This window comes from Electrona antarctica (assembly GCF_951216825.1).
Source record: "Electrona antarctica genome assembly, chromosome: 8".
In the NCBI taxonomy this organism is placed as follows: Eukaryota; Metazoa; Chordata; class Actinopteri; order Myctophiformes; family Myctophidae; genus Electrona; species Electrona antarctica.
Genome location: NC_136789.1, coordinates 38,311,058 through 38,328,557, shown reverse-complemented (window position 1 = coordinate 38,328,557; position 17,500 = coordinate 38,311,058). Strand labels below are relative to the sequence as shown.

At 44.7% G+C, this 17,500-nt stretch overlaps 2 protein-coding genes across 2 annotated transcripts in view; one reads left to right on the top strand and one right to left on the bottom strand.

Annotated features, from left to right (window-relative positions):
• Positions 1–9,046, top strand: part of LOC306928760 (tudor domain-containing protein 7B-like) — a gene marked incomplete at both ends in the record, with an annotated part of 30,562 nt that extends 21,516 nt beyond the window's left edge. The window contains 4 exons of the mRNA XM_079509032.1: positions 12–301; positions 1,707–1,890; positions 7,754–7,914; positions 8,838–9,046. Coding sequence (XP_079365158.1) covers positions 12–301; positions 1,707–1,890; positions 7,754–7,914; positions 8,838–9,046 — 844 coding nt within the window. The remainder of the gene's footprint in view (positions 1–11; positions 302–1,706; positions 1,891–7,753; positions 7,915–8,837) is intronic.
• Positions 9,047–14,644: 5,598 nt separating this feature from the next.
• Positions 14,645–17,500, bottom strand: part of LOC306928759 (calcium-binding protein 2-like) — a gene marked incomplete at both ends in the record, with an annotated part of 24,163 nt that continues 21,307 nt past the window's right edge. The window contains 3 exons of the mRNA XM_079509031.1: positions 14,645–14,673; positions 15,190–15,337; positions 15,955–16,064. Coding sequence (XP_079365157.1) covers positions 14,645–14,673; positions 15,190–15,337; positions 15,955–16,064 — 287 coding nt within the window. The remainder of the gene's footprint in view (positions 14,674–15,189; positions 15,338–15,954; positions 16,065–17,500) is intronic.

Here is a 17,500-nt window from a genome sequence, read left to right as displayed (position 1 = left end):
TAACTCCACAGCCCCACTAAGAGCTCCACAGACGCCACCTCCTCCCCTAAGACCTCCAACGGCAGCAACGCCACCGCGCCCAGCCCAGCCAAGGCTCATGTGAGGAGGGTCCCCTCTGGAGGCCCCGGGGGGCCCCGGGGAGGAGGAGGGGGAGGAGGCCCCGGGGGGTCCAGAGGGGGAGGCCCCGGGGGGCCCAGAGGGGGAGGAGGCAGCAGCAACATGGCGGCCCCCCCACCAGGAGCTCCCTCGTCTCCCCTGCCATCTCTCCACCTGCCTGCCCTGTTAGAGCTTCCACCAGCAGGTAACTGTGAGAGCCTTACATTTGAGCCACGTACATTTGTCCACATTTCCATGGTCAATTGATGTTGGCACCATTAGGATAAATAACAGGTTGTATTGATGTTGGCACCATTAGGAGAGATAACAGGCTGTATTGATGTTGGCACCATTAGGATAAATAACAGGCTGTATTGATGTTGGCACCATTAGGAGAGATACCATGTTGTTGGTACCATTAGGAGAGATAACATGATGTTGGTACCATTAGGAGAGATAACGTGGTGTTGGTACCATTAGGAGAGATAACATGATGTTGGTACCATTAGGAGAGATAACATGATGTTGGTACCATTAGGAGAGATAACATGATGTTGGTACCATTAGGAGAGATAACATGGTGTTGGTACCATTAGGAGAGATAACATGGTGTTGGTAACATTAGGAGAGATAACATGGTGTTGGTACCATTAGGAGAGATAACATGGTGTTGGTACCATTAGGAGAGATAACATGATGTTGGTACCATTAGGAGAGATAACAGGATGTTGGTGCCATTAGGAGAGATAACAGGTTGTTGGTACCATTAGGAGAGATAACAGGATGTTGGTACCATTAGGAGAGATAACATGGTGTTGGTACCATTAGGAGAGATAACATGATGTTGGTACCATTAGGAGAGATAACATGATGTTGGTACCATTAGGAGAGATAACATGGTGTTGGTACCATTAGGAGAGATAACATGGTGTTGGTACCATTAGGAGAGATAACATGGTGTTGGTACCATTAGGAGAGATAACAGGATGTTGGTACCATTAGGAGAGATAACATGGTGTTGGTACCATTAGGAGAGATAACATGGTGTTGGTACCATTAGGAGAGATTACAGGCAAACGTTGATCAAAATAACAATTCTTCTACATTCTCTGATTGTGTATTATACCCTTTATAGTATAGAGCGCCGCAGTCCCGCCTCCTACCCTGGACCAGGAAATGAAACCCAATGCATTATTCTCATAGACATTTCGAAAAGTATTTATTTAAAGACGGTTACACAAACAATATTTTGGACCAAACAAATAATTACAAAGAAGACAAACAACAAAAAAAGTGTTATAACCTGCCGTTTTTTTCTTCTTTCTAATTATTTGTTCGGCCCAAAAAATTGTGTTTGTTGTCATGATTTGTCACGACTCGAGTTGGCTTTGTCCGCGGCGTAAACGTCTTTAAATAAATACTTTCTGAAATGTCTATGAGGAAAATGAACGGAGAATCATTTCCTGGTCCAGGGTAGGGGGCGGGACTGCGACGCTCTATAGTCGATCATTATAGTTGATGAGATGTCCTTTTCCCCAACAGGCAACAACATGGACATCTATGTGTCGGTGGCCTGTTCTAAGATGTAATAAGGGTCCATTTGGTTACAGGTAACAACATGGATATCTACGTGTCGGTGGCTTGCCATCCGGGACACTTTGTTGTCCAGCCCTGGAGGGACATGTACAAGCTGGTGGTCCTGATGGGAGAGATGATCCTCTACTACAACAAGACAGAGGAGAAAGCCCTCAGCGTCCAGAAGAACCATATCTACGCTGCCAAGGTGGACAACAAGTGAGTTAATAAGTGAGTTAGTTAGTGAATTAGTGAGTAGTTAGTGAGTTAGTTAGTGAATTAGTTAGTGAGTGAGTTAGTGAATTAGTGAGTTAGTTAGAAAGCCCTCAGCGTCCAGAAGAACCATATCTACGTTGCCAAGGTGGACAACAAGTGAGTTAATGAGTGAGTTAGTTGGTGAATTAGTGAGTTCATGTTCTGCCTGGGGGAGGCTGGCAGGACGTAGTCTGGGTTCCAGTCTGATTCACTGTTAGGTCAGGACGTAGTCTGGGTTCCAGTCTGATTCACTGTTAGGTCAGGACAATAGTCTGGGTTCCAGTCTGATTCACTGTTAGGTCAGGACAATAGTCTGGGTTCCAGTCTGATTCACTGTTAGGTCAGGACTATAGTCTGGGTTCCAGTCTGATTCACTGTTAGGTCAGGACAATAGTCTGGGTTCCAGTCTGATTCACTGTTAGGTCAGGACTATAGTCTGGGTTCCAGTCTGATTCACTGTTAGGTCAGGACAATAGTCTGGGTTCCAGTCTGATTCACTGTTAGGTCAGGACTATAGTCTGGGTTCCAGTCTGATTCACTGTTAGGTCAGGACTATAGTCTGGGTTCCAGTCTGATTCACTGTTAGGTCAGGACTATAGTCTGGGTTCCAGTCTGATTCACTGTTAGGTCAGGACTATAGTATGGGTTCCAGTCTGATTCACTGTTAGGTCAGGACTATAGTCTGGGTTACAATTTACAATTTACAATTACAATTTAGGCATTTAGCAGACGCTCTTAATCCAGAGCGATTTACATTAAGCAAGAACAAAAAGCATGGGATTACATCACATATATAAAAAGCATTTATCAAGAAACATGCGTAAGCTAAGAACGTAGCTAGAACATATCTATATAATGACACTGTACATATAAACTATACATATATACTATACTATGCTGTACATATATACTATGAAGTGCTATGACTACATACAATGCAATTATTGTGCTGTCTACATAACATGCTATAAGTCTGTATCAAATGCTATCTAGGTCTAAAAAGTGCTGTCTAAGGGGGTAGGATAAGTGCTATGGGCCATGGTGGAGTCTGAAAAGGTGGGTTTTCAGACTACGGTGGAAGATTGGGAGTGATGCTGCAGTTCTGACTGCAACGGGGAGTGCATTCCACAGTTGTGGAGCCAGAAGGGAGAAGAGTTTGGGACGTGTGGAGCGTTGTCCCGACGTTTTTAGTGAGGGTACTTCCAGCTTCCCTGCATTGGCTGATCTGAGTGCGCGGGAGGGTTTGTAGGGTTCAATCATACTTGCAAGATATGGGGGAGCCATACCTCTGGTTCCAGTCTGATTCACTGGGTTAGGTCAGGACGTAGTCTGGGTTCCAGTCTGATTCACTGTTAGGTCAGGACGTAGTCTGGGTTCCAGTCTGATTCACTGTTAGGTCAGGACTATAGTCTGGGTTCCAGTCTGATTCACTGGGTTAGGTCAGGACTATAGTCTGGGTTCCAGTCTGATTCACTGGGTTAGGTCAGGACTATAGTCTGGGTTCCAGTCTGATTCACTGTTAGGTCAGGACTATAGTCTGGGTTCCAGTCTGATTCACTGGGTTAGGTCAGGACTATAGTCTGGGTTCCAGTCTGATTCACTGGGTTAGGTCAGGACTATAGTCTGGGTTCCAGTCTGATTCACTGGGTTAGGTCAGGACTATAGTCTGGGTTCCAGTCTGATTCACTGTTAGGTCAGGACTATAGTCTGGGTTCCAGTCTGATTCACTGGGTTAGGTCAGGACTATAGTCTGGGTTCCAGTCTGATTCACTGGGTTAGGTCAGGACTATAGTCTGGGTTCCAGTCTGATTCACTGTTAGGTCAGGACGTAGTCTGGGTTCCAGTCTGATTCACTGTTAGGTCAGGACGTAGTCTGGGTTCCAGTCTGATTCACTGGGTTAGGTCAGGACTATAGTCTGGGTTCCAGTCTGATTCACTGGGTTAGGTCAGGACTATAGTCTGGGTTCCAGTCTGATTCACTGTTAGGTCAGGACGTAGTCTGGGTTCCAGTCTGATTCACTGTTAGGTCAGGACTATAGTCTGGGTTCCAGTCTGATTCACTGTTAGGTCAGGACTATAGTCTGGGTTCCAGTCTGATTCACTGTTAGGTCAGGACTATAGTCTGGGTTCCAGTCTGATTCACTGTTAGGTCAGGACTATAGTCTGGGTTCCAGTCTGATTCACTGGGTTAGGTCAGGACTATAGTCTGGGTTCCAGTCTGATTCACTGGGTTAGGTCAGGACTATAGTCTGGGTTCCAGTCTGATTCACTGGGTTAGGTCAGGACTATAGTCTGGGTTCCAGTCTGATTCACTGGGTTAGGTCAGGACTATAGTCTGGGTTCCAGTCTGATTCACTGTTAGGTCAGGACTATAGTCTGGGTTCCAGTCTGATTCACTGGGTTAGGTCAGGACTATAGTCTGGGTTCCAGTCTGATTCACTGGGTTAGGTCAGGACTATAGTCTGGGTTCCAGTCTGATTCACTGTTAGGTCAGGACTATAGTCTGGGTTCCAGTCTGATTCACTGGGTTAGGTCAGGACGTAGTCTGGGTTCCAGTCTGATTCACTGTTAGGTCAGGACGTAGTCTGGGTTCCAGTCTGATTCACTGTTAGGTCAGGACGTAGTCTGGGTTCCAGTCTGATTCACTGGGTTAGGTCAGGACTATAGTCTGGGTTCCAGTCTGATTCACTGGGTTAGGTCAGGACTATAGTCTGGGTTCCAGTCTGATTCACTGTTAGGTCAGGACTATAGTCTGGGTTCCAGTCTGATTCACTGGGTTAGGTCAGGACTATAGTCTGGGTTCCAGTCTGATTCACTGGGTTAGGTCAGGACTATAGTCTGGGTTCCAGTCTGATTCACTGGGTTAGGTCAGGACTATAGTCTGGGTTCCAGTCTGATTCACTGTTAGGTCAGGACGTAGTCTGGGTTCCAGTCTGATTCACTGTGTTAGGTCAGGACTATAGTCTGGGTTCCAGTCTGATTCACTGGGTTAGGTCAGGACTATAGTCTGGGTTCCAGTCTGATTCACTGTTAGGTCAGGACGTAGTCTGGGTTCCAGTCTGATTCACTGTTAGGTCAGGACTATAGTCTGGGTTCCAGTCTGATTCACTGTTAGGTCAGGACTATAGTCTGGGTTCCAGTCTGATTCACTGTTAGGTCAGGACTATAGTCTGGGTTCCAGTCTGATTCACTGTTAGGTCAGGACTATAGTCTGGGTTCCAGTCTGATTCACTGGGTTAGGTCAGGACTATAGTCTGGGTTCCAGTCTGATTCACTGGGTTAGGTCAGGACTATAGTCTGGGTTCCAGTCTGATTCACTGGGTTAGGTCAGGACTATAGTCTGGGTTCCAGTCTGATTCACTGGGTTAGGTCAGGACTATAGTCTGGGTTCCAGTCTGATTCACTGTTAGGTCAGGACTATAGTCTGGGTTCCAGTCTGATTCACTGGGTTAGGTCAGGACTATAGTCTGGGTTCCAGTCTGATTCACTGGGTTAGGTCAGGACTATAGTCTGGGTTCCAGTCTGATTCACTGTTAGGTCAGGACTATAGTCTGGGTTCCAGTCTGATTCACTGGGTTAGGTCAGGACGTAGTCTGGGTTCCAGTCTGATTCACTGTTAGGTCAGGACTATAGTCTGGGTTCCAGTCTGATTCACTGGGTTAGGTCAGGACTATAGTCTGGGTTCCAGTCTGATTCACTGTTAGGTCAGGACTATAGTCTGGGTTCCAGTCTGATTCACTGGGTTAGGTCAGTACTATAGTCTGGGTTCCAGTCTGATTCACTGTTAGGTCAGGACTATAGTCTGGGTTCATCGACAATGAAAGGAGAAATTAGGTCAAATGTCCGCAAAATATGACGTAAATTTGGCAACAGGCATTCTGATTAGCCAGTATGAGATTGAGGGTGATATACGTTGATAAGAGCGCCCCTCACTTCACACGGGTGTGATTTTTTTTAAGTACATTTGAGAATATTTAACTTAAATTAATACAAATAAACACATGTTTTTGACAGAAATAATTTACCATATTGAATTTATTTTAATAATTAAGCTCTATGCAAAAATGTTTTGAAAAAAACAGCCGATATCGATCTGGCTGACTCAACTATGATTGTGGCTAATCGGTACCGATTAGTGATGTGGATGACTCAGGTAAGATGTGTCAGAGCAGAGACGTTTATTCTACGACAGATAACAAGCAAGGCAAAGGAAGAGTTTTTGAGGCGCCAGCCTCTCCTAATGCCCAGCTTTGTTGTATGGCTCCCCCATATCTTGCAAGCATGATTGAACCCTACAAACCCTCCCGCGCACTCAGATCAGCCAACGCAGGGAAGCTGGAAGTACCCTCACTAAAAACGCCGGGACAAGGCTCCACACGTCCCAAACTCTTCTCCCTTCTGTCCCCAAAACTGTGGAATGCACTCCCCGTTGCAATCAGAACTGCAGCATCACTCCCAATCTTCCGCCGTAGTCTGAAGACCCACCTTTTCAGACTCCATCATGGCCCATAGCACTTATCCTACCCCCTTAGATAGCACTTTTTAGACTTAGATAGCATTTGAAACAGACTTATAGCATGTCATGTAGACAGCACAATAATTGCATTGTATGTAGTCATAGCACATCATAGTACATATGTATAGCATAGTATAGTATATATGTATAGTTAATATGTATAGTGTCATTATATAGATATGTTCTAGTTACGTTCTTAGCTTACGCATGTTTCTTGATAAATGCATTTTATATATGTGATGTATTCCCATACTTTTGTTCTTGCCTAATGTAAGTCGCTCTGGATTAAGAGCGTCTGCTAAATGCCTAAATTGTAATTGTAAATTGTAATTTGTGCGTCTGTGTACCCCGTATTGATGATTTGATTGGCTGAGCACGGAATGTGATGTCTGAGAGCACACTGATTCTGTTTCTATATCGATCGTGTGTTGGTGAAGGGCGTGCTGACCAACGGTCTGTCTCCTCTCTCAGTTGGCATCGTGTGTTGGTGAAGGGCGTGCTGACCAACAGTCTGTCTTGTCTTCCAGTTGGCATCGTGTGCTGGTGAAGGGCGTGCTGACCAACAGTCTGTCTTGTCTTCTAGTTGGCATCGTGTGCTGGTGAAGGGCGTGCTGACCAACAGTCTGTCTTGTCTTATAGTTGGCATCGTGTGCTGGTGAAGGGCGTGCTGACCAACAGTCTGTCTTGTCTTCCAGTTGGCATCGTGTGCTGGTGAAGGGCGTGCTGACCAACGGTCTGTCTTGTCTTCCAGTTGGCATCGTGTGCTGGTGAAGGGCGTGCTGACCAACAGTCTGTCTTGTCTTCCAGTTGGCATCGTGTGCTGGTGAAGGGCGTGCTGACCAATGGTCTGTCTTGTCTTCCAGTTGGCATCGTGTGCTGGTGAAGGGCGTGCTGACCAATGGTCTGTCTTGTCTTCCAGTTGGCATCGTGTGCTGGTGAAGGGCGTGCTGACCAATGGTCTGTCTTGTCTTCCAGTTGGCATCGTGTGCTGGTGAAGGGCGTGCTGACCAACAGTCTGTCTTGTCTTCCAGTTGGCATCGTGTGCTGGTGAAGGGCGTGCTGACCAACGGTCTGTCTTGTCTTCCAGTTGGCATCGTGTGCTGGTGAAGGGCGTGCTGACCAATGGTCTGTCTTGTCTTCCAGTTGGCATCGTGTGCTGGTGAAGGGCGTGCTGACCAATGGTCTGTCTTGTCTTCCAGTTGGCATTGTGTGCTGGTGAAGGGCGTGCTGACCAACAGTCTGTCTTGTCTTCCAGTTGGCATCGTGTGCTGGTGAAGGGCGTGCTGACCAACAGTCTGTCTTGTCTTCTAGTTGGCATCGTGTGCTGGTGAAGGGCGTGCTGACCAATGGTCTGGTGTCCGTCTATGAACTGGACTACGGGAAGCACGAGCTGGTCAGCGTCACTCAGCTCCGGCCGCTGATCAAAGAGTTCCGACAGCTGCCGTTCCAGGCCATCACCGCACAGCTGGCTGGTGAGTAACAGGCTAGTATTGATTGATTGATTAATTGATTGATTGATTGATTGATTTATTGATTGATTAACAGTTTGCAGAATTACAGTACATTTCAAGTACACCTCAATACAAAGACTGTTAACTGTGAGTGGACGACACCATAAAGCATTACACTGGTTTACAAGAGGGTCCACCTTGTTCAATTCATCAAAACATTTAGAGACGTACGAGGGGGAGGGGAACTAGGGGAGGGTCCGTAGGTGCCCTTTGAGAGTTACTGTAATATTATTACTTATTACTTTTTACTGCACAGCTCCCTGGTTACCATTTACCATTTACTCTCCAGGCGTGAAGCCTGGCCAGTGGTCAGATGTATTAACCCTTCATGTCCTCCTCCTCTAGGAGTGAAGCCTCGCCAGTGGTCAGATCTATTAACCCTTCATGTCCTCCTCCTCTAGGAGTGAAGCCTGGCCAGTGGTCAGATGTTTAACCCCTTCATGTCCTCCTCTAGGAGTGAAGCCTGGCCAGTGGTCAGATGTTTAACACCTTCATGTCCTCCTCTAGGAGTGAAGCCTCGCCAGTGGTCAGATCTATTAACCCTTCATGTCCTCCTCCTCTAGGAGTGAAGCCTCGTCAGTGGTCAGATGTATTAACCCTTCATGTCCTCCTCTAGGAGTGAAGCCTCGCCAGTGGTCAGATGTATTAACCCTTCATTTCCTCCTCTAGGAGTGAAGCCTCGCCAGTGGTCAGATGTATTAACCCTTCATGTCCTCCTCTAGGAGTGAAGCCTTGTCAGTGGTCAGATGTATTAACCCTTCATGTCCTCCTCCTCTAGGAGTGAAGCCTGGCCAGTGGTCAGATGTATTAACCCTTCATGTCCTCCTCTAGGAGTGAAGCCTCGCCAGTGGTCAGATGTATTAACCCTTCATGTCCTCCTCTAGGAGTGAAGCCTCGCCAGTGGTCAGAGGAAGCGTCCATCGTGTTCCGTAACCACGTGGAGAAGAAGGCGCTGGTGGCTCAGCTGGAGGCCGTACAGGAAGCGGCTCAGCCCTGGGACAGGAAGCTGACCATCTTCCTGGTGGACACCTCGCAGGAGGAGCACGACGTCTGGGTTCACGACATCATGGCCGAGTTATCGGACAAGATCTAGACCAATAGGAACTGACCAACGAGATCTAGACCATTGGGAACTGACCAACGAGATCTAGACCAATAGGATGAGATGACCAACGACATCTAGACCATTAGGAACTGACCAACGACATCTAGACCAATAGGAACTGACCCACGACAGCTAGACCAATAGGAACTGACCCACGACATCTAGACCAATAGGAACTGACCCACGACATCTAGACCAATAGGAACTGACCCACGACATCTAGACCAATACGATGAGATGACCCACGACATCCAGACCAATAGGAACTGACCAATGACATCTAGGCCAAAACGCCACAACAATGACAACGACGAACGCGGCGAAGCGCTCTAGCAACGTGAGTCGCGGATATAGGAACCAGAACACGGGGCTTATCAACGTACCTGCAAACCAGATGTAAAAGCTGGATTTATACTATTTATTTTTGAGTGGTGTAAACCACTCCAACAACTGGCTTTGTTAGTTTACGTGTCCATGTGTCCATGTGTCCATGTGTTTGTTCGTACCAAAAAAATGAGCATGGTTGCTATGGTCACTCAGTTCACACGGGTGTGATTTCATTACGTCAGACATTACGTCAGACCACAGCTGATCAGGCTATATAATACCTTACACCACTCAATTTTAAATTTGTAAAAGCTGGATTTATATTCAATTGCGCGCCGGTGTTGTCGCGCAGCGAGTATATCGTACATCTGCTGCCTTCGCAGCGCGGCGCGCGATGAAGTACGTGGAGCCCTTGGAAGGATAACGGAACGAAAGGAAACGTGGCAGAAGAGTGAAGAGGACAATGAGCCAATTGTGGATTATGGATGTTCTCTGTTGCGTTTTGAGGGACTAAAAACACTGATGGGAGGGGGGGGGGAGGAGTGACACACAGCAAAGGTCGGGAATCGAACCCGCGACACGTTTGCAGACTGCAGTCTGGGTGCCTGGACCGCTAGGCCGTTGTCGTGTGAAAGGTCTGACTCGCCCACATCGTTAACGTTAACCACCTGGCTGTGAAAGGTCTGACTCACCCACATCGTTAACGTAGCGCCACCTGGCTGTGAAAGGTCTGACTCGCCCACATCGTTAACGTTAACCACCTGGCTGTGAAAGGTCTGACTCACCCACATCGTTAACGTAGCGCCACCTGGCTGTGAAAGGTCTGACTCACCCACATCGTTAACGTTAACCACCTGGCTGTGAAAGGTCTGACTCGCCCACATCGTTAACGTAGCGCCACCTGGCTGTGAAAGGTCTGACTCACCCACATCGTTAACGTTAACCACCTGGCTGTGAAAGGTCTGACTCGCCCACATCGTTAACGTAGCGCCACCTGGCTGTGAAAGGTCTGACTCACCCACATCGTTAACGTTAACCACCTGGCTGTGAAAGGTCTGACTCGCCCACATCGTTAACGTAGCGCCACCTGGCTGTGAAAGGTCTGACTCACCCACATCGTTAACGTAGAGCGCTTTTAACGCTTTTTTAGTTGCCACTTTTGTCCAAAGCAGCGCCTTAGGTCTAGGCCTAGCCTAGGTCTACAGGCTAGGTCTAGGACTGCTGTGGTCCTGTAGGGCCTAGGTCTACAGGCTAGGTCTAGGACTGCTGTGGTCCTGTAGGGCCTAGGTCTACAGGCTAGGTACAGGACTGCTGTGGTCCTGTATGGCCTAGGTCTACAGGCTAGGTCTAGGACTGCTGTGGTCCTGTAGGGCCTAGGTCTACAGGCTAGGTCTAGGACTGCTGTGGTCCTGTAGGGCCTAGGTCTACAGGCTAGGTCTAGGACTGCTGTGGTCCTGTAGGGCCTAGGTCTACAGGCTAGGTCTAGGACTGCTGTGATCCTGTATGGCCTAGGTCTACAGGTTAGGTCTAGGACTGCTTCTCTGAGAGTGAATTCACCAGGTGATGAAAATGTAGTAAAAACAATATCTTAATTTTCTGTGATATTTCTTCCTAGCTTAATTGATTAAGCTCCTTCTTCACATGACACAGACGCCGTTAGAGTAAGCTTTTATTTTGCAGTTTCTTCCATGTTGTTTGGGGCTGTGTTGACAGTGATGTCAACACAGCCCCAACAGTGATGCTCCTGTTATGGTAGTAGAGCTGTGTTGACAGTGATACTCCTGTTATGGTAGTAGAGCTGTGTTGACAGTGATACTCCTGTTATGGTAGTAGAGCTGTGTTGACAGTGATACTCCTGTTATGGTAGTAGAGCTGTGTTGACAGTGATACTCCTGTTATGGTAGTAGAGCTGTGTTGACAGTGATGGCCTGTTATGGTAGTAGAGCTGTGTTGACAGTGATGGCCTGTTATGGTAGTAGAGCTGTGTTGACAGTGATGCTCCTGTTATGGTAGTAGAGCTGTGTTGACAGTGATACTCCTGTTATGGTAGTAGAGCTGTGTTGACAGTGATACTCCTGTTATGGTAGTAGAGCTGTGTTGACAGTGATACTCCTGTTATGGTAGTAGAGCTGTGTTGACAGTGATACTCCTGTTATGGTAGTAGAGCTGTGTTGACAGTGATACTCCTGTTATGGTAGTAGAGCTGTGTTGACAGTGATACTCCTGTTATGGTAGTAGAGCTGTGTTGACAGTGATACTCCTGTTATGGTAGTAGAGCTGTGTTGACAGTGATACTCCTGTTATGGTAGTAGAGCTGTGTTGACAGTGATGGCCTGTTATGGTAGTAGAGCTGTGTTGACAGTGATGCTCCTGTTATGGTAGTAGAGCTGTGTTGACAGTGATGCTCCTGTTATGGTAGTAGAGCTGTGTTGACAGTGATGGCCTGTTATGGTAGTAGAGCTGTGTTGACAGTGATACTCCTGTTATGGTAGTAGAGCTGTGTTGACAGTGATGGCCTGTTATGGTAGTAGAGCTGTGTTGACAGTGATACTCCTGTTATGGTAGTAGAGCTGTGTTGACAGTGATGCTCCTGTTATGGTAGTAGAGCTGTGTTGACAGTGATACTCCTGTTATGGTAGTAGAGCTGTGTTGACAGTGATGCTCCTGTTATGGTAGTAGAGCTGTGTTGACAGTGATGCTCCTGTTATGGTAGTAGAGCTGTGTTGACAGTGATACTCCTGTTATGGTAGTAGAGCTGTGTTGACAGTGATGCTCCTGTTATGGTAGTAGAGCTGTGTTGACAGTGATGCTCCTGTTATGGTAGTAGAGCTGTGTTGACAGTGATGCTCCTGTTATGGTAGTAGAGCTGTGTTGACAGTGATACTCCTGTTATGGTAGTAGAGCTGTGTTGACAGTGATACTCCTGTTATGGTAGTAGAGCTGTGTTGACAGTGATGGCCTGTTATGGTAGTAGAGCTGTGTTGACAGTGATGCTCCTGTTATGGTAGTAGAGCTGTGTTGACAGTGATACTCCTGTTATGGTAGTAGAGCTGTGTTGACAGTGATACTCCTGTTATGGTAGTAGAGCTGTGTTGACAGTGATACTCCTGTTATGGTAGTAGAGCTGTGTTGACAGTGATACTCCTGTTATGGTAGTAGAGCTGTGTTGACAGTGATGGCCTGTTATGGTAGTAGAGCTGAAATGTGACTCAAGAGGAACTAGAGGTTAGCAGTTTGAGATGACATAATGGTACTGCTCCCAATCCTTGTATGTATGTGATCAATTCACTTTCAATCGATTAATGAAGGCATTCCTATTGGACAACAGGGAGCTTAGGGGAGCATTCCTATTGGACCACAGGGAGCTCAGGGGAGCATTCCTATTGGACCACAGGGAGCTCAGGGGAGAATTCCTAATGGACCACAGGGAGCTCAGGGGAGCATTCCTATTGGACCACAGGGAGCTCAGGGGAGCATTCCTATTGGACCACAGGGAGCTTAGGGGAGTACAATTCGCTGCTTACTTTGAATGTGAACACAATGATTCAGAACGTATTGTGCTCACAATGGGAAACATCTCAACATATCAAACTACTGTCTTTCTCTCTAAAAAAAACAAAATCTGTTTTGTGCAGAAAACACTGACAATGTTACAATGTGGCCAAATGTGAAGCCACATCCATAATAACCACTCCAGCTACAAGAACTGAATCCAGTTTGCAAGACATTTTATTTCATTTTATCCCTATTTATGTGACTTGATGCTTTCGTTTAACAGGGAGAGCTTGTTTATTTATTTCTCATTTGTTATTTTCTGTCTGGCAATGTGACTTTAATTTCTGCAAGTTACTGTATTGCTGACATGTTGGGGATTCATTTTGCTGAATTGTGTGCACATATAGTTTGATATTATAATATATAGTTTCAAGTGTTAAACTTAGAGATCGTTCCAAACGCTGGTGTTGAGTTGTAGCACTTGAACAGACAAACCACTTTACTTCCTTAAAATGTAACAATTGCCAGCTGTGTAAAATGGCAAGAATGTGATGAAATGTGACCTTTCCCCCTGATATAACGTTAGGGTTAGGGTTAGGGTTAGGCTAACCCTAACCCTAACCCTAACCCTAACCCTAACCCTATAACGGCCGCGTACGTGGTTTATAACAGCAGCGTACGTGGTTTCCATCCATGGATCTGAGAAACCGGTTCTATAGAGATACAGAGAACCTGATATAACAGCAGCGTACGTGGTTTCCATCCATGGATCTGAGAAACCGGTTCTATAGAGATACAGAGAACCTGATAAAACTGCCCCGTGGTTTTGATTATATGATATTGGTGAGTGGTGACATAATCTTTTCTGATTACTTTTATCATTTCCTTTTGTTTTAACAATCGCCACACGTTTATGAGAGGTTTTTAGGAATAAAGACTTCTGGAAGACTTAAGATTCCTCATTTCATTCAGTGATTGGTTATTATTATTGTTGTTATTATATTGTTGTTGTTGTTGTTATTATTAGTGATGTGTACAGTAACGGTACAGTAGTGTCTGGAGGCTAACAGATGGACAGCATCATCACAGTAATGGTACAGTAATGGTACAGTAAGGGTACAGTAATGGTACAGTAAGGGTACAGTAATGGTACAGTAACAGTACTCTAGCGGATGGACAGCATCATCACAGTAAGGGTACAGTAAGGGTACAGTAATGGTACAGTAAGGGTACAGTAAGGGTACAGTAAGGGTACAGTAATGGTACAGTAAGGGTACAGTAAGGGTACAGTAATGGTACAGTAAGGGTACAGTAAGGGTACAGTAACAGTACTCTAGCGGATGGACAGCATCATCACAGTAATGGTACAGTAAGGGTACAGTAAGGGTACAGTAACAGTACTCTAGCGGATGGACAGCATCATCACAGTAAGGGTACAGTAAGGGTACAGTAAGGGTACAGTAACAGTACTCTAGCGGATGGACAGCATCATCACAGTAATGGTACAGTAAGGGTACAGTAATGGTACAGTAATGGTACAGTAAGGGTACAGTAAGGGTACAGTAATGGTACAGTAAGGGTACAGTAAGGGTACAGTAACAGTACTCTAGCGGATGGACAGCATCATCACAGTAAGGGTACAGTAAGGGTACAGTAAGGGTACAGTAATGGTACAGTAAGGGTACAGTAAGGGTACAGTAATGGTACAGTAAGGGTACAGTAAGGGTACAGTAAGGGTACAGTAACAGTACAGTAGATGGGCCTCTAGCGGATGGACAGCATCATCACGAACTCTGAAACGAAGACAACAGGAGGATATATTATGAGCAGAGCTTTCACGTTAACTTTTTCACTTTTTAGGCGTATGACAAATAACTGAAATATAACAAGAAATTACTGGCATTTAAATATATTCTTTTCAATCACAGGCTAAGAAGTTGGGTAACCACCGCCCACCGGTACCACCGGGTACCGCCCAGGTACCGCCGGGTACCGCCCAGGTACCGCCCACCGGTCTAAATGAAACTCTAGAAACACGCATCTCATTCCACACACACACATATGCATATCTATCTCTGGCCCGTGGTGTAGCCTCGCATAGCCAGCCTTCATACAGTATATATATATATATATATATATATATATACATATATATATATATATACATATCACTACAGGAGGCTGTAGTCCTGGCCTGGTGTGATATTAGTATCACTAGGAGGCTGTAGTCCTGGCCTGCTGTGATATTACTATCTCTAGGGGGCGCTCTAGGCTATAGAGGACTATAGTATCTGCGCTCCGTTCCTCACCCTCAAAGTCGATGTCTCCGTCTGCGTTGATGTCCAGCTCCTTCATGGTCTCCTCCAGCTCGCCTTTCTTCAGCTTCTCTCCCAGAAGAGAACGAATCGCTTCCTTCATCTCCTCCATGGAGATCCTCCCATCACCGTCTGTGTCAAACTAGAGAGAGAGAGAGAGACTTAGAAACACATGGAGATCTTCCCATCACCGTCTGTGTCAAACTAGAGAGAGAGAGAGAGAGAGAGAGAGAGAGAGAGAGAGAGAGAGAGAGAGAAGGCTGACTCCAGCTCCTTCAGCCCCATCCTCCCAGGGGTAGGGTCAGGTTAGGGTTAGGTTACGGTTAGCGTCATGGGTTAACCAACCTGTTGGAAGGCAGGGTCAGGTCAGGGTCAGGTTAGGGTCAGGTTCTAAAGGTTAGTCTAACCTGTTGGAAGGCTGACTCCAGCTCCTTGAGGCCTGGGTAGGGTCAGGTCAGGGTCAGGTTAGGGTCAGGTTCTAAAGGTTAGTCTAACCTGTTGGAAGGCTGACTCCAGCTCCTTGAGGCCTGGGTAGGGTCAGGTCAGGGTCAGGTTAGGGTCAGGTTCTAAAGGTTAGTCTAACCTGTTGGAAGGCTGACTCCAGCTCCTTGAGGCCTGGGTAGGGTCAGGTCAGGGTCAGGTTAGGGTCAGGTTCTAAAGGTTAGTCTAACCTGTTGGAAGGCTGACTCCAGCTCCTTGAGGCCTGGGTAGGGTCAGGTCAGGGTCAGGTTAGGGTCAGGTTCTAAAGGTTAGTCTAACCTGTTGGAAGGCTGACTCCAGCTCCTTCAGCCCCATCATCCCAGCCGTCTCTCCCATCATCCTCGGTCCCATCAGCTCAATCCAGTCCTCAAGGTCCATCAGGCCGCCCACTGTGGACACGGACCAATCACAACATGCAGGAGTGTTCAGTTACAGAGACAGCAACCAATCACAACATGCAGGTGTTTTCAGTTACAGAGACACCAACCAATCAGGAGTGTTCAGTTACAGAGACAGCAACCAATCAGGTGTTTAGTTACAGAGACAGAAACACAAGAAAATACCCTACTGGCCTGAATATAAGACTATAATCGAGGACTAGAGACTATTTGATGTTCAATGTTCTTTTTCCACAAACGAGTCTTGAAAAATAACTAATGGTCGTCTTATAATCAGAGTGGTCTTATATTATATTATTATATACTATATATCATAATTATTATAATCAGAGTGGTCTTATATTATATTATTATATACTATATATCATAATTATTATAATCAGAGTGGTCTTATATTATATTATTATATACTATATATTATATATCATAATTATTATAATCAGAGTGGTCTTATATTATATTATTATATTATTATATTATATATTATATATCATAATTATTATAATCAGAGTGGTCTTATATTATATTATTATATTATTATATTATATATTATATATCATAATTATTATAATCAGAGTGGTCTTATATTATATTATTATATACTATATATTATATATCATAATTATTATAATCAGAGTGGTCTTATATTATATTATTATATTATTATATTATATATTATATATCATAATTATTATAATCAGAGTGGTCTTATATTATATTATTATATATTATATATCATAATTATTATAATCAGAGTGGTCTTATATTATATTATTATATTATTATATATTATATATCATAATTATTATAATCAGAGTGGTCTTATATTATATTATTATATATTATATATCATAATTATTATAATCAGAGTGGTCTTATATTATTGAGTGGTGTAAACCACTCCTACGACTGGCTTTGTTAGTTTACGTGTCTGTCTGTCTGTCTGTCTGTCTGTCTGTCTGTCTGTCTGTCTGTTCGTACCAAAAAATGAGCATGGTTGCTCAATAGCCTAGATCTAGGAAAGTGGTCACTCAGTTCACACGGTGTGATTTCATTACGTCAGACATTACGTCAGACCACAGCTGATCAGGCTATATAAGACCTTACACCACTCAGTTCACACGGGTGTGATTTTATTATTATATATTATATATTATATATTATATATTATATATTATATATTATATATCATAATTATTATAATCAGAGTGGTCTTATATTATATTATTATATTATTATATATTATATATCATAATTATTATAATCAGAGTGGTCTTATATTATATTATTATATATTATATATTATAATTATTATAATCAGAGTGGTCTTATATTATATTATTATATATTATATATCATAATTATTATAATCAGAGTGGTCTTATATTATATTATTATATATTATATATTATAATTATTATAATCAG